This window comes from Choloepus didactylus, chromosome 9 (genome assembly GCF_015220235.1).
Source record: "Choloepus didactylus isolate mChoDid1 chromosome 9, mChoDid1.pri, whole genome shotgun sequence".
Classification (NCBI taxonomy): Eukaryota; Metazoa; Chordata; class Mammalia; order Pilosa; family Megalonychidae; genus Choloepus; species Choloepus didactylus.
The window spans coordinates 92536764-92554437 of record NC_051315.1 but is presented as its reverse complement, the minus strand read 5'-3'; the positions used below and the strand labels follow the sequence as shown (position 1 = coordinate 92554437).

General features: G+C 39.9%; 1 protein-coding gene across 5 annotated transcripts in view; it reads right to left on the bottom strand.

The window, feature by feature from the left end:
• Window positions 1–17674, bottom strand: part of LOC119544175 (aldehyde oxidase 2) — an 81821-nt gene that overhangs the window by 51764 nt on the left and 12383 nt on the right. For all 5 annotated transcript variants that reach the window (XM_037849365.1, XM_037849366.1, XM_037849368.1 and 2 more), the window contains exons 8-10: window positions 16601–16681; window positions 14821–14965; window positions 13644–13736 (exon numbers count right to left, since the gene is read on the bottom strand). In XM_037849365.1, coding sequence (XP_037705293.1) covers window positions 13644–13736; window positions 14821–14965; window positions 16601–16681 — 319 coding nt within the window. The remainder of the gene's footprint in view (window positions 1–13643; window positions 13737–14820; window positions 14966–16600; window positions 16682–17674) is intronic.

Here is a 17674-nt window from a genome sequence, read left to right as displayed (position 1 = left end):
TAACTTCCAACATGTTCCTACTTTACCCCAAGAAAGTTACCTAATATAGCAACATTTCTGTGAACTTGCTCCTACTATATCCATCAGAAATTAACAGACCATAGTCATTCCTGGGCATCCCCAGAACATTAAATAGCTTATCTGTTCTTCTTGGATTATTGTTCCCCCTTCCTTAATTGCTCTCTATTGCTAGTTCCCCTACCTTCTACATTATAAACCATTTGTTTTACATTTTTCAAAGTTCACATTAGTGGTAGCATGTAATATTTCTCTTTTTGTGCCTGGCTTATTTCGCTCAGCATTATGTCTTCAAGGTTCATCCATGTTGTCATATGTTTCACGAGATCGTTCCTTCTTACTGCCGTGTAGTATTCCATCGTGTGTATATACCACATTTTATTTATCCACTCATCTGTTGAAGGACATTTGGGTTGTTTCCATCTCTTGGCAATTGTGAATAATGCTGCTATGAACATTGGCGTGCAGATATCTGTTCGTGTCACTGTTTTCCGATCTTCCGGGTATATACCGAGAAGTGCAATCGCTGGATCGAATGGTAACTCTATATCTAGATTTCTAAGGAACTGCCAGACTGACTTCCAGAGTGGCTGAACCATTATACAGTCCCACCAACAATGAATAAGAGTTCCAATTTCTCCACATCCCCTCCAGCATTTGTAGTTTCCTGTTTGTTTAATGGCAGCCATTCTAACCGGTGTTAGATGGTATCTCATTGTGGTCTTAATTTGCATCTCTCTAATAGCTAGTGAAGCTGAACATTTTTTCATGTGTTTCTTGGCCATTTGTATTTCCTCTTCAGAGAACTGTCTTTTCATATCTTTTGCCCATTTTATAATTGGGCCGTCTGTACTACTGTCATTGAGTTGTAGGATTTCTTTATATATGCAAGATATCAATCTTTTGTCAGATACATGGTTTCCAAAAATTTTTTCCCATTGAGTTGGCTGCCTCTTTACCTTTTTGAGAAATTCCTTTGAGGTGCAGAAACTTCTAAGCTTGAGGAGTTCCCATTTATCTATTTTTTCTTTTGTTGCTTGTGCTTTGGGTGTAAAGTCTAGGAAGTGGCCGCCTAATACAAGGTCTTGAAGATGTTTTCCTACATTCTCTTCTAGGAGTTTTATGGTACTTTCTTTTATATTGAGATCTTTGGTCCATTTTGAGTTAATTTTTGTGTAGGGGGTGAGGTAGGGGTCCTCTTTCATTCTTTTGGATATGGCTATCCAACTCTCCCAGCCCCATTTCTTGAAAAGACCATTATGACTCAGTTCAGTGACTTTGGGGGCCTTATCAAAGATCAGTCGGCCATAGATCTGAGGGTCTATCTCTGAATTCTCAATTCGATTCCATTGATCTATATGTCTATCTTTGTGCCAGTACCATGCTGTTTTGGCAACTGTGGCTTTATAATAAGCTTCAAAGTCAGGGAGTGTAAGTCCTCCCACTTCGTTTTTCTTTTTTAGAGTGTCTTTAGCAATTCGAGGCATCTTCCCTTTCCAAATAAATTTGATAACTAGCTTTTCCAAGTCTGCAAAGTAGGTTGTTGGAATTTTGATTGGGATTGCATTGAATCTGTAGATGAGTTTGGGTAGAATTGACATCTTAATGACATTTAGTCTTCCTATCCATGAACATGGAATATTTTTCCATCTTATAAGGTCCCCTTCTATTTCTTTTAGTAGAGTTATGTAGTTTTCTTTGTATAGGTCTTTTACATCTTTGGTTAAGTTTATTCCTAGGTACTTGATTTTTTTAGTTGCTATTGAAAATGGTATCTTTTTCTTGAGTGTCTCTTCAGTTTGTTCATTTCTAGCATATAGAAACATAACTGACTTATGTGCATTAATCTTGTATCCCGCTACTTTGCTAAATTTGTTCATTAGCTCTAGTAGGTGTATCGTCGATTTCTCAGGGTTTTCTAGATATAAGATCATATCATCTGCAAACAATGACAGTTTTACTTCTTCTTTTCCAATTTGGATGCCTTTTATTTCTTTGTCTTGCCGGATTGCTCTGGCTAGCACTTCCAGCACAATGTTGAATAACAGTGGTGACAGCGGGCATCCTTGTCTTGTTCGTGATCTTAGAGGGAAGGCTTTCAGTCTCTCACCATTGAGTACTATGCTGGCTGTGGGTTTTTCATATATGCTCTTTATCATGTTGAGGAAGTTTCCTTCAATTCCTACCTTTTAAAGTGTTTTTATCAAAAAGGGATGTTGGATTTTGTCAAATGCTTTTTCAGCATCTATTGAGATGATCAATTGATTTTTCCCTTTTGACTTGTTAATGTGTTGTAATACATTGATTGATTTTCTTATGTTGAACCATCCTTGCATGCCTGGAATAAACCCCACTTGGTCATGGTGTATGATTTTTTTAATGTGTCTTTGGATTCGATTTGCAAGTATTTTGTTCAGAATTTTTGCATCTATATTCATTAGGGAGATTGGCCGGTAGTTTTCCTTTTTTGTAGCATCTTAGCCTGGTTTTGGTATTAGATTGATGTTAGCTTCATAAAATGAGTTAGGTAGTGTTCCCTTTTCTTCAATGTTTTGAAAGAGTTTGAGTAGGATTGGTGTCAGTTCTTTCTGGAAAGTTTGGTAGAATTCCCCTGTGAAGCCATCTGGCCCTGGGCATTTATTTGTGGGAAGATTTTTGATGACTGATTGGATCTCTTTGCTTGTGATGGGTTGGTTGAGGTCTTCTATTTCTTCTCTGGTCAGTCTAGGTTGTTCATATGTTTCCAGGAAATTGTCCATTTCCTCTACATTATCCAGTTTGTTGCCATACAGTTGTTCATAGTATCCTCTTATAATTTTTTTAATTTCTTCAGGATCTGCAGTTATGTCACCTTTTTCGGTCATTATTTTGTTTATATGGGTCTTCTCTCTTTTTGATTTTGTCAGTCTAGCTAGGGGCTTGTCAATCTTGTTGATCTTCTCAAAGAACCAACTTTTGGTGATATTTATCCTCTCTATTGTTTTTTTGTTCTCTATGTCATTTATTTCTGCTTTAATCCTTGTTATTTCTTTTCTTGTACTTGGTTTAGGATTGGTTTGCTGTTCATTTTCTAGCTTCTTCAGTTGATCCATTAGTTCTTTGATTTTGGCTCTTTCTTCCTTTTTAATATATGCGTTTAGTGCTATAAATTTCCCCCTTAGCACTGCTTTTGCTGCATCCCATAGGTTTTGGTATGTTGTGTTCTCATTTTCATTCGTCTCTATATATTTAGCAATTTCTCTTGCTATTTCTTCTTTAACCCACTGATTGTTTAGGAGTGTGTTGTTTAACCTCCAGGTATTTGTGAATTTTCTAAGTCTCTGATGGTTATTGACTTCTAATTGTATTCCATTGTGGTCAGAGAATGTGCTTTGAATAATTTCAATCTTTTTAAATTTATTGAGGCTTGTTTTATGTCCCAGCATATGATCTATTCTGGAGAAAGTTCCGTGAGCACTAGAAAAGTATGTGTATCCTGGTGATTTGGGATGTAATGTCCTGTAGATGTCTGTTAAATCTAATTCATTTATCAGATTGTTTAGGTTTTCAGTTTCCTTATTGGTCTTCTGTCTGGTTGATCTATCTATAGGAGAGAGTGATGTGTTGAAGTCTCCCACAATTATTGTGGAAACATCAATTGCTTCCTTTAGTTTTGCCAGTGTTTCTCTCATGTATTTTGTGGCACCTTGATTGGGTGCATAGACATTTACGATTGTTATTTCTTCTTGCTGAATTGCCCCTTTTATTAGTATGTAGTGGCCTTCTTTGTCTCTCAAAACATCCCTGCATTTGAAGTCTATTTTATCTGAGATTAATATTGCTACACCTTCTTTCTTTTGGCTGTAGCTTGCATGAAATATTTTTTTCCATCCTTTCACTTTCAGTTTCTTTGTGTCCCTGTGTCTAAGATGAGTCTCTTGTATGCAACATATTGATGGTTCATTTTTTTTGATCCATTCTGCGAATCTATATCTTTTAATTGGGGAGTTTAATCCATTTACATTCAACGTTATAACCGTGAAGGCATTTCTTGAATCAGCCATCTTATCCTTTGGTTTATGTTTGTCATATTTTTCCCCTCTGTCTATTAATATCCTTTATTGTACCCATACCGAATCTCTTTAGTACTGAACCTTTCTCCAAGTCTCTCTGTCCTTTCTTTGTTTCTCTGTCCATAGAGCTCCCTTTAGTATCTCCAGTAGGGCAGGTCTCTTGTTAGCAAATTCTCTCAGCATTTGTTTGTCTGTGAAAAATTTAAGCTCTCCCTCAAATTTGAAGGAGAACTTTGCTGGATAAAGTATTCTTGGCTGGAAATTTTTCTCACTCAGAATTTTAAATATATCGTGCCACTGCCTTCTTGCCTCCATGGTGGCTGCTGAGTAGTCACTACTTAGTCTTATGCTGTTTCCTTTGTATGTGGTGAATTGCTTTTCTCTTGCTGCTTTCAGAACTTGCTCCTTCTCTTCTGTGTTTGACAGTGTGATCAGTATATGTCTCGGAGTGGGTTTATTTGGATTTATTCTATTTGGAGTTCGCTGAGCATTTATGATTTGTGTATTTATGTTGTTTAGAAGATTTGGGAAGTTTTCCCCAACAATTTCTTTGAATACTCTTCCTAGACCTTTACCCTTTTCTTCCCCTTCTGGGACACCAATGAGTCTTATATTTGGACGTTTCATATTATCTATCATATCCCTGAGGTCCATTTCGATTTTTTCAATTTTTTTCCCCATTCTTTCTTTTATGCTTTCATTTTCCATTCTGTCATCTTCGAGGTCACTGATTCGTTGTTCAACTTCCTCTAGTCTTGTACTATGAGTGTCCAGAATCTTTTTAATTTGGTCAACAGTTTCTTTAATTTCCATAAGATCATCCATTTTTTTATTTAGTCTTGCAATGTCTTCCTTATGCTCTTCTAGGGTCTTCTTGATTTCCTTTGTATCCCATACTATGGTCTCATTGTTCATCTTTAGTTCTTTGAGTAGCTGCTCTAGGTGCTGTGTCTCTTCTGGTCTTTTGATTTGGATGCTTGGGCTTGGGTTATCCATATCGTCTGGTTTTTTCACATGCTTTATAATTTTCTGTTGTTTTTGGCCTCGTGGCATTTGCTGAACTTGATAGGGTTCTTTTAGGATTTGTAGACCAATTGAAGTCCTTATCTCTAATTTATCAGATCTACAGCTTCGTGGAGTACACTTTCTCTAACTAACCAGCAGGTGGCGTCCACGAGCCACCTGTTCTCCACAAGCCAGTTCTCCCCTGTTTAGCCTTTTTGGTGAGTGGGGGAGTGAGTCTTGTGGGGTCCAATTGGTGTACCAAGCTTGCGTGTGTAGTTGGTGTTGCCTGCCCTGTATATGGGGCGTGTTTCTGGGCAGTCAGGGAGTGGGGGGTGGCTCTAACAATCAAATCTCCCTGGTGATCCTAGAGTTTTAAAGCTGCTGCAATAGTCTAATCCTTCAGTTCAGTCCTGCCACAGTTTGTCTCTGCCACTGACCCACAAGTCCTTGGTATTGGCGTATGGCTCCTGAGACTTGCAAGTGGGCCCCTCTTCCAGGCCGTGCACCCCGGGTCCTCTGTTGAGGGATGACTGTGCTATGTCACAGGTGAGTGCCGTCCCCCCAGGGCAGTTCTGGGCTGCTGGGCTGTGTAGGGAGGCTCCCAGTCTGCTGAAATGATGGCTGAATGGGGCTTTGTTAATTCACACTGCTCTACCTTCCCAACTCTGGGACAATCAGCTGAGGTTGCAGGGAAGGCTAATGTCCACACCCAGTTTTGTGGTGTGTGCCTGTTATTTGAAGCACTTCCGTCACCCTGGGTTGTCTGGGGCAGCTCTGGGCTATGGGGCTGGCGATGGGCAGGAGTGTTTCCTGTCCACCAGGATGATGGCTGTGAGCGGACACCCCCCTTTTCTTGGGAAGTTGTGATTTTTAGTGAATTTTCTCAGCCACTGGATTATTGCGTTTTGTCTCAGAGCTCTCTTAGTTCTGCTCTTGACTTGACCTGCCCAAATTGCAAGTCTTTGAAGCTTTCTGTATTGGGCTTCTTAGAGTAATTGTTTCAGAAAAAGAAAAAAGTATTAAAAAAAAAAAAAAAAAAAAAAAGGGCCCTCCTCAGAGATCTAATGGGTTATTGAAGTGCTAAGAGACAAAGCAACCAGGGCCATTAAGGAAAGGTCCACAGGGCAGAGAGATCAGCTTTTCTTCGGGATTTGCATATGCGCCTCAGGGCCTGAGCTCGGGCCTGAGCTCTGCCCTTCCCCTTTCTATGTTCACCAGAACTCCAAAAATCCTCCGTTTTTATTTTGGAGTTTTTCGTGTTGTTTTTTTTTCTCTATGCCTGTCTCTTCTCTGCTGGGCTGGCTGCTCTCAGATTCTCTGGTGTCTGGTCTCAGTCTATCTATGGTTGGAGTTTGGATCAGTGGAATGAGTTTCCGATAAGGGCTGCCACTGCAGTTCTCCCTTTTCCTTCCCGGAGCTGACAGCCCCTCCTCCCACGGGACTGAGCCTGGCAGGGAGGGGCGCGGGTCCCCTGGCCGCAAAAACTTACAGATTTCGCTGATCTCAGCAGTTCCACGTTTTCATGAGTGTTGTATGAAGTATGCCCAAAGTCAGATTGCTCTGTGGTGTCCAGTCCATCCAGTTTCTGGCTTTCTACCTACTTTCCTGGAGGAGTAACTAAAACATACAGCTCACCAGTCTGCCATCTTGCCCCGCCTCCTCCTCTCCTTCAGTTTTAATGTTATGTAATGTATTTAAACTCTTATTTAAAAAAAATTTGTTTTCAGAAAAAAAAAAAAAGGAAGAAAGAACTAAAACCAAAGAACTAATGGAACAAATGAAGAAGCTAGAAAATGATCAGCAAACTAATGCTAAAGCAAGTAAAAGTAAAGAAATAACAAGGATGAAGGCAGAAATAAATGATACGGAAAACAAAAAAAACAGTAGAATAAATAAAATCAAAAGTTGGTTCTTTGAGAAAATCAATAAGATTGACAAACCTTTAGCTAGACTGACAAAGTCAAAAAGAAAGAAGACCCAAATAAACAAAATAATAAATGAGAGGGGGGAAATTACTACAGATCCTGAAGAAATAAAAAATATCATAAGAAGATACTATGAACAACTCTATGCCAATAAACTAGATAATTTAGAGGAAATGGATATTTTCCTGGAAACATACAAACAACCTAGATTGAATAAAGAAGAAATAGAAGAATTCAACAAACCAATTACAAGTAAAGAGATCCAATCAGTTATCAAAAACTTCCTACAAATAAAACCCCAGGCCCAGATGGCTTCACAAGGGAATTCTACCAAACTTTCCAAAAAGAACTGACACCATTCCTGCTTAAACTCTTTCAAAAAATTGAATAAAATGGAATGCTACCCAATTCATTTTATGAAGACAACATCACACTAATATCAAAACCAGATAAAGATGCTAGAAGAAAAGAAAACTACAGGCCAATTTCCCTAATGAATATAGATACAAAAATTTCAAACAAAATACTTTCAAATCGAATTCAAAGACATATTAAGAGAATTTTGCACCCTTACCAAGCATGTTTCATCCCAGGCACGCAAGGGTGGTTCAACATAAGAAAATAAATTAATGTAATAAAACACATTTAATAATTCAGAAGGGAAAAATCAAATGATCATCTCAATAGATGCTGAAAAAGCATTTGACAACTCCAGCATCCTTTTATGATTAAAAACACTTCAAAAGGTAGGAATTGAAGGAAACTACCTCAATGTGATAAAGGGCATTTATGAAAAACCCACAGCCAGTATAATTCTTAATGGTGAGAGACTGAAAGCTTTCCCTCTAAGATCAGGAATGAGACAAGGATGTCCGCTGTTACCACTGTTATTCAACATTGTGCTAGAAGTTCTAGCCAGATACATTTGGCAAGAAAAATAAGTAAACGGCATCCAAATTGGAAAAGAAGAAGCAAAACTCTCTTTATTTGCAGATGATATGATCTTATACTTGGAAAACCCTCAGAAATCGACGACATACCTACTTGAGCTAATAAACATAAACAAATTCAGAAAAGTGGTGGGACATAAGATTAATGCATTTAAGTCAATCATGTTTCTATACATTAGAAATGACATAACTGAAGAGGCACTCAAGAAAAAGATTCCATTCTCAATAGAAACTAAAAAATTAAGTATACCTAGGAAGAAACTTAACCAAGGATGTAAAATACCTTTATAAAGAAAATTATATAACTCTACTAAAAGAAATAGAAAGCAACCTAAAGAGATGAAGAGATATTCTGTGTTCATGGATAGGAAGGCTAAATGTAGTTAAGATGTCAGTTCTACCCAAACTGTCTACAGATTTAATGCAATTCCCATCAAAAGTCCAACAATCTACTTTGTAGACCTGGAAAAGCTAGTCATCAAATTTATTTGGAAGGGAAAGATGCCTCAAATTCCAAAAAATATTCTAAAAAAGAAAAACGAAGTGAGAGGAAAGAAAAAATAGATAAATGGGACCTCCTCATAATTAAAAGCTTCTGTACCTCAGAGGAATTTGTCAAAAAGGTAAAGAGACAGCCAACTCAATGGAGAAAATATTTGAAGAAACTATCTATCTGATAAGAGACTGATAACTTGTATATATAAAGAAATCTTACAACTCAACTACATTAGTGCAAATAGCCCAATTATAAAATGGGCAAAAGATATGAAAGACATTTCTCCAAAGAGGAAATACAAATGGCTAAAAAACACATGAAAAAAATGTTCATCTTCGCTAATTATTAGGGAGATGGCAAATCAAGACCACAATGAGGTATCACGAAACTACAAATACTGGAGAGGACATGGAGAAATTGGAACTCTTATTCATTACTGGTGGGACTTCCAGCCACTCTGGAAGACAGTTTGGCGGTTCATCAGGAAACTAGGTATTGAGTTACTCTACTATCCAGCAATTTCACTTTTGGTATTTACCCAGAGGACCTGAAAGCAGTGACATGAACAGATACTTGCACACCGATGTTCATAGCTACATTGTTCACAATTGTGAAGAGATGGAAGCAACCTAAATGTCCTACATCAGATGAGTAGATAAACAAAATGTGGTATATACATACGATGGAATACTATGCAGCAGTGAGAAAGAACGAAGTCATGAAGCATGACAATGTGGATTAACCTTGAGGACATGTTGAGTGAAATAAATCAGATACAAAGGAGAGAGATTGTATGATGCCCCTAATGTGAACCCTGTAAAAAACAAACCAAGTGTCTTACATTGTATAATATAGGGGACCTAGAGATATACAGAGGCTAGTGAAGGGGGAACAATAATCTAATAAGAACAGATAAGATATTGAGGTAATCTTAATGATATGGGAATGCTCATGAATGACAATGGTTCATTAATTTTCTTGGGGTATAGTAGGAGCATATTGGAAGCAATGTAGTTATTTTAGAATATTTGTTTTTCTTATTCCTCTTTGTTTTGTTTGAAATGTTTTTTTTTAAAATTTTTTGATAAAGTGTTTTTTTTTTTTTTTTTTTTAAAGTGTAACAACGGTTGCAGCTAGACTTGTGAGTACTAGCTTCAGGGTTTCTTTACAATAAGGGATGTAATGAGTTCAAATAGACCTTCAAAAGCGGTCACCCAAACCATCATGAGACGACTAATTGGCCCTTTTAATTAGCTATTTCCATTGCTCACATTCTCCCTGGGAGTTGCAGAATGAAAACTAACACCTAAGAGTCTGATTTGGCATCACCAGCAAGAGTGAGTTCTAATTGCACTTAGTTGGCTTTTAGCAAGTTTCAATCTGGGCTTTGATTTTTCCCTTGTTGAAAAACTTCTAAGAATATTTTGCCCTCCCACATAGCTTTATTTTATCAACATTATAAACATACTTGGTACAATGCTTCCCCCACTCTCTGCCAACATACTCCACAACCCTTCCCCATCTCTTCAATAATCCCAGCCAATTTAATTGATTAAGAAAATCACTAGCTGGTCCTTATTATCCTTATGCTAAGCCAATCTTGCCTAAAAATAACTAAACTTACACCTCCTCCTTGGAATGTCTCATCCTCCCCCCTGACCCCACTCGTCCCCCATCCCCAGTCTCTGTTTCGCCGTCTCATAACAGGCACTCTGTAACCCGGGATCTGCTCGCCCTCCCAGATCCATTAGCAATGGCCCATTAGCTTCCTCATCACCACAGGTTCCACTGGCACTTGCTCTTTAATTTCTGCAAAAATCCTGGCCTTAGCTTTACTCACAGAAGTGCTGTGAAGACCAAGCTTGTTTCCTATCACACAATTCCTCCAGAGTTCTTCTTAGTAGAGATGAAACCAGAAACAAACAGACTTACTTCTATTATTAGCATTATTATTAAATATTTTAAGGTCAGAAGCATCACATAGTCTGGCATCATTGTCTCTTATTTGACACAGACAGAAAATGGCCGTTCAACCCCAGGATGGAGTAAAATGCCAGCTGCCTGCTCTATTGCCTGGGTCCTCTCCAGAGCTTGGGAGGTCTGGGACAAATCAATCTAGGCTCTCTCTGCCTCCAGGGGAGCAGGAGGTTGCCACCACGGCATTGTAGATGGGATGGTCTCATGGTTGGGAGCCTCAGGTTCCAACTTAGAATCACATCCTTCCTTATAGCCCCTCCTCCATTACCTTTCCTGTAACAACCCAGTGAATGAGCAGTTAAAGGTGATGAGAAATAAAGGACACCTGTTAATTAAACTCCCGCTGAATCAACAGAGCAGCAGAGGAGAGCAACAACTGGGAACTGGGTATTTGTACAATAGTTCGTCTGCTTTGCTTTGGAGTTACTAGCCCTCAATACATCCCCTCTCCCCATGTGTATCTTTCCAATGTGCTGTGTCCTTTTCCTGTGAGCTGAGAAACTAAGGTTTGGTAGAATTGTGTGTAAACTGAGAGTCACTGGGCAATGAATTATGACTTGATGGCTCCTGCCAAAGAAATATGCAATAATTAATTAGACATGAGATTTGGTCAGTCACTCTCAAGCCATTTTGCTTTTACTTTACTTCATTTATTTATTTTTTTGTGAGTTGATTTCCTTTTTATTTGTTTATTTTTACTGTGTTCTCAAAAATTGGGATTAGCTGAAAGTCTGGGCAGCAGCAGGGTACTGTATTAAGTACCTTTAATTTCAGGTGAACCTCGTTCTCACCAGCGGATTAATTTGCTTTAAGATTGACAGAAGTGTTTTTGCACTTCAAACTAATTTTATAACATGTATATAAAAATTACTTATTGTGAGCTTCAGCATTTTGCAAATTTTGGGGATGAGGTATTGTGAAATGGAGACCAAGTATGTTAAGCTTGAATCTTACTTAGGAAAGTCCTTCATTTTTAATGTGAATTCTTAAGATGGGGAAAATGAAGCAACATGCTGCCACATCTAATTTTCCTAAGTACAGATTTAACACACATGTGGAGGCCAGAGACTCCATTTTGGGTTTCGTTTGGCTCTTGCCATTTCTTGCATTCCCTCCACACTTGGTGCGAGGTGTGACATGGCTATAGTGAGAAAATCCCATTTACTGTGGATTTAGTCACATTTCATTCCACACCTGGTCACAAAACCATGCTTGTGTTCCAGTGGAATTGAAAAGGGGTTTGACTTTGATTCTCAGAAAGTGGGTTTGTTTTAACTTCACATACAACTTTCTGAAGCACTTACTATACCAAAGATTTTCAGAAAAAAATGTATACTGAGCGAAACATGTACATGATATGGATTAACATAGAAAATTTACACAAACATTTAAGTCAAAATTAGAACCAACACAGAGATTTATTTCCTGGGAGGTGGGTGTGGACACATGGGCTCTGGAGTAGCCTTCCTCATACTAATTGCCCTTTGCTCTTGGGAACTTGGGAAAAGTTTATGGGGAACTTTCCTGAAAACCACTAGAGGGTACTCGCGCTTTAATTTTAAGAGGCCTTACAGCATGCTGCCCCTGCAGCCCCGAGGAAGTTACCTTGTTTGATTGTTTCCTCAGATTTCAGAATCTGGCTCTGCTTTGGCTGCAGAGACCACACTGAGCAGTCAATTCAAACTGCCAACTGGACAGGCCGTGGGTGGGCCTGGGGCGGGGAGTGGGTAGTAACTGAAGAGTTCTAAACTGGAAATTGGGATACCTGTGGCTTTGTGACCTGACCAACAGCCAGTTTGGGGCATTGGGCAAGTCGGCTTTCCTTTTGCATCTCAGTTTCATCTACAAAATGAGGAATTTGCGTTATCGTGAGGAATTTGAATTGTGCTCTGAAGGCCCGTCTCAGGGACAGATACAGGTGGTGCAAAATCTTTTCCCTCCTTCAAGCAGAATAGCTTATTTTTATTTATTTATTTTATTTAAGATTTGTTTGAGGACAGGATTTGAGGACAGGATGTGTGCCAAAAAGAAGTTTGAAAACTGGTTAGCTAAATGATGCCTGTGGTGAAAGTAGGGGAGGGGTCCCCTGCCCTAACTTCTGCTTCCACTAATTGTCTGTAGCCCCCAGTTAATCCCTTCTATGACTCCCTCTTCTCTTTTCTGCCTTCTGTACACACCAAGATTTCAGTTAAATCAAACCACTTTCCTTCGTCTTTCTAAACAGCATTTGAGATAAAAGCTCTGAGGCAGTGGTGCTGGGCAAAAGCCAGGAAGGGTCCCTTCCTTTGCTAGCGGGTGGGGCCAGGCCAGAGAGGAGCCAGCTCGCTGATCTTTAGACACACCAGGTTTGGCTGATGACAGTTAGAGGCCAGGAAGGTGGGGCTCCTGGTGGCAGTGATTCTGCACGGTGAGTCCCCTCTCCTCCCCACCACTGACCCCCACACTGACCCCCACAAACACACTGTGGCCCACACATCAGTCTTGACTAAAGCTTTCGGTTTAGACAATTTTCTTGTTTGCCCAAGTTAAGAAAGTCATTGCTACCACTTTATCCCATTACAGTCATCCTTTCTTCTGTGTTTTATTTATGGGCCATTAACTGAGCACTTCTTTCATGGGTGTGCATGCCAGAAACTCTGGGGGATGAAGAAAGGAGTAAAACAAGTTTCCTTTGATTAGAGGGTTTGCCTTGCATCTTGCTACTTTAGAGTTCCCACCTTGAGGTACTCTGCAAACAGTTGTAAGTGACTGGGGGTGTTTGCCAGGCAGGTCTTTGCCCCCTTGGCTCCTTGCCCTTGTCTCCAGTGGCAAGCAGCACGTGAGTGCCAGGTTCTCCTATCTTCCTCTTTCCACCCCCTGCCCCCTCCACGGAACTGACTGTCCCATCGATGGACAGTGCCTGTTCTGTCGCTCCATCTTCCAGGTCAAAGTGATTCTGCAAATCTACTTTCCCTGGGTCACCATGGCATTTTATATGCAAGAATCCTGCAGATGCCTGTGAGGTCTTGAATAATTTCATCTGAATAATTCATACTCCCCACAAATATTTTCACAGTAAAGTTTCACAGTGGGGATATAATATCACATCAGAAAAATGCTGAAAAGTTAGAGCTAGGCCAGACAGAACAAATACATGAGGGGTTTCCAAACTGTCATGGCAAGTGGAAGTTTAGTGCAGGTATCATTTCATGGATATTTTACAAGAAAACCAGGAACTCACCATCACTTGTTTTAGATACCAAACTCAACTCAGAAATCCTAGCAGGAGAGAGGAGAATTGGGTGAAAGTGTCCTTGAGATTTCATTGCAGGTCCTGAAAAGTAAATATATTTTAGAGAGCATTTGGAAAGAGAAAATTCCTTTTTTTTTTTGCATTGAAATTTTGTCAAAAAATATTCAGTTATAAATAAAAAGTTGCCAATAAGCTGTAGCCATGCACCCCTGCTAAGTAATTTATAGAGGATGCTCCCCAATATATGATTGTATGTTTATTTATAAACTCAGTACATTTATCTAAAAACAGAAAATAAAAAGGATGAGAGGCTCTTGTCCATGATCATCAGGAAACATACACAAGAACATCCGTAAAAGTCAAAACCTGGAAATGGTTCCATGTTCTTTAACAATAGAATGGAAGATAGGGCACATGTGGGAACTCTGTGTTTTCTGCATGATTTTTACGTAAACCTACAACTTCTCTGATAAAAAACTATATTAAAAAAACAATAGAATGGATAGGAATAAATGGTGCCATATTCATACAATGGAATACAGCTTAGCTCAGGCAACAATAATTCAACCTCAAGTAAAGAATGTTGGATAAAAAAGCATATAGCTGAAAAATAATATTCTGTCAGTCCATTTATATAAAGTTTAAAAATATGCAAAACTAACAGACATGTTGTTTAGTGGTAACATGTGGTAAACATACATGATAAAACTATAACCACAAGGAAGAGACTGATCAACACAAAATCCAGGCTAGGAGAGGGAGGGAAGGAGGTGTGATTAGTGAGGACCCACGGGGGTCTTCGAAGTTCTTGGTAAAGTTCTCATCCTTAAATTGAGTGAGGGGTGATAACTGGGTGTGCCTCATGTTATTAATATACCCATACATATATTTAAAAATTCTATTATATTTATTCAATGTTTTTAAAAACACAATAAAAAGGATGAGATAAATTAAATGATTAAAAAAACAACTTTCTACTACTTTTTTCCTATACCTCAAGGGGCCATTCTGTATACTGCCAGGCTATACGCCCATCCAACTGGTTCTACTTTAAAGGAAGAGTTCTTATCCTTAGAAAGTAGTTTTGTGAACCTAGTCTGAGTTGGGGACGGGAAGCCCAGCTTCGCACTGAATTGGAAGGATGACAATTGCTGTAGTCACTCACCCAGTGAGGTGTTGCCCAGGATGAGAGGGGCTTCGGGGTGTTTTGCTTTCAGCTCCAGGAGGTCCTTGAGGGTCCCAGGGGATATCCAGGTAACCCTCTCTCCATGGAAGGTCAGGGTTCGTTCATCTGAGTTCTCCGCCATTCTCTAAGGGCAAATGACCAGTGTGTGTGCACGTGTGTGTACCTGTCCTTCTACACTATGTAGGGTCCCAGGTGGAGCTGGGTTTCTCTAGAGAGATTTCAGGGGTTCTGGGGTCCTCTTGTTCCCTAAGATTCTACACCCATTGGCTAATGCCTGAACTTCCTTAATTCACTCCTTTAGCCTGAGACACTTCAAAATGCACTTGTCTGAAACAAGTAATAGTATAAGGCTGGCATCAGTCATTGACCCTTCAGTGTAGATTAATTTAATAGAATTTAGTCTCACGTCTTCAAAAACCATTATTTTACTAATGCTTCTAAATCACTATCTCCCACCTGGCATTTTTCTCTAAAATCCAAACTCATATATCTTACTATATACTCAACGTCTCCTCTTAGATGTATAATATGCATCTCAAATTTAACATGTCCAAAACTGAGCTCCTTATATCCAATCCCTCTCCACCCCATCCCCAAAGAAACCCCCCAAAGCAAAGGCACCTCTTCCTCCAGAGATCTTCCTCAACTCCATAAATGGTCAGTCCATCTTCCCAGCTGCTTACCCCAAAGCCCCAGAGTTAGCCTTGGCTCCAATCTCTTTCCCACCTCCCACTTCCCACATCGCGTCCATCAGCAAATCTCATGGGCTCTTCTTCCCAAATATATGCAGAATCCACTCGCTTCTCATAACCTCCACCTGCCATCCCGGTCCAGCCACCACCATCTCTCATGATGACGTTAGCTTCCTAACCAGGCTCTCTGCTCCTTCTGGGGCTCTCTGCAGGCCGTTCTCAACACAGCAGCCAGAGTGACCCCGTTAGGAAGTCTTCCTCCATCAGGCAGGTCTTCTCCTGCCCCGAGGACCTTCGCCCTTGCTGTTCCCACTGCCGGGATTGCTGCTCCCAGATGGCCCTGTGGCTGCAGCTTCAGGTCCCTCAGGACTTTATTCAAATACTACCTCTCAGACACGTCTTCCTTGGCCAGGATATTTAGAATCCCCCGTCCACTCTCGCTGCCTGCCTCCCACATCCTACTCCCCTTCTGTTTTAATTTTTCTTTTAACACTTTGCACTCACTATGCACTATCTTTTATCTATTCTCTTCCTTATTTTCTGTCTCTATCCCCAGATGACAAGTTCATTGAGGGCAAGTCTTTTTAGCTTTACCCCATGCTGTATATTCAGTATTTAGAACAATGCCTGGCACATGGCTGAATTAATAAATATTTGTTGAATGAATGAACCCATCAGAACCTCTTCAGAAACAGTTGTTTCATGTAATAGGACCACAGGATGCCCGAGAGGAAGGATGGAGAAGGGTCAGGAATCAGGAGGGTTTCTGGACCTGCACCTCTGCTGAGCAAGGCCGTGTCGCCTGGGACAATCAACAGGGACGCATTCCAGATGACAATTCAGAGCAATAATGAAATCATTTAAAAATTAGCCTTGGCAGTGGCTTCAGGGTATGTGTCCAAGGACTCTCCAGGGCAGGGTGAGCTGGGGAAGGAGCAGGCATCTTGATCTGATCCAGCATTTCCACAGCTTGACAATTTCATGGCGAGGGAAACAGTGGTTTTATAAAACTGAATTTATATCCAGTGATGTTTAAACAGGCACATAAAACACCCAACTCATCTTACCGAGAGTTCTGGGGGAAATATGAGGTCCTGGGTCGGGTCCAAGGGCAGGAACTCCTCTTTCGCAAATAATTCAGTGCAAATCTTTATAAAGGGAAGAAGATAACCCTGTCAGCCCGGCTCAGTTGGAAAGAGTGTTGTAATTCTGCATGCTAATTAGGCAAGAGGAAAATAGTAATGACTTTCCTACTCTACTGCATAGGAAAAGAGTTTAAGCCAAATAGAGTTTTAAAAAAGAATCTTGTTATAAGAAAAATACTGATTTGTCAGTATGATAAAATGAAAATGACCTGCGCAGCATTTCCCAAAGGCTGGTCAGTGAAACACTAAGACATTCTATGAAAAAAATTTCAGAGACCAAATAAGCTTGGAGAATGTTCTCCGCTGTGCCTCAACCATTACTTTCTACCATGCCAGGTCAGGATTCAGAATGCTAAAATCTCTGATAAGTCCTGCAGTAAAAAAAAAAAGTCAAGATGCATACATGTGCATGGGTAAATGCACAATGCACACACACACAAACTTCTAACTTGAATAACAATAGTTAACATTTTTTCAGCCCTTTTATTCCAAGTGCTTTTACATGTATTAACAATTTATTTACCCTTCATGAAAATTTTATAAAGTAAATTATTATCTCCATTTTACAAATGAAGAAACTAGAGCACAGTGAGAAGTTGCCCAAACTGTAATCCTGTCTGAATGGGATCTGTTTTAGCTTTGGAGGATGTGCATTCCCTCATTCCTGAAGAAGTGAGAAGGATCTGGAGAGAAACGGGGGATGCAGGGGTGGCGGTCAGTGTGATGGTGAGAGCAGAGGAGGACGTCAGGACAGGCTGAGCTGGGTTCCCTCTTGGTCCTGCTCCGGCTTGGCTCTCTGACCTTCCCAGGGCCAGGGCACTTAACCTTTCTAAAGGTTAAGTGTATATAATACATATTTCTAAGGGCCATTGAGATAGTTAGGTGAAATGGACTGACATTTGTCCAACTCTCCCCCTCTTTCTCTATCTCTCTGAGGTCTTCCCAGGTTTGAGAAAGAGCACTTGCAATTGTTCCTTGTAAAGGTCCTTAGTCGAG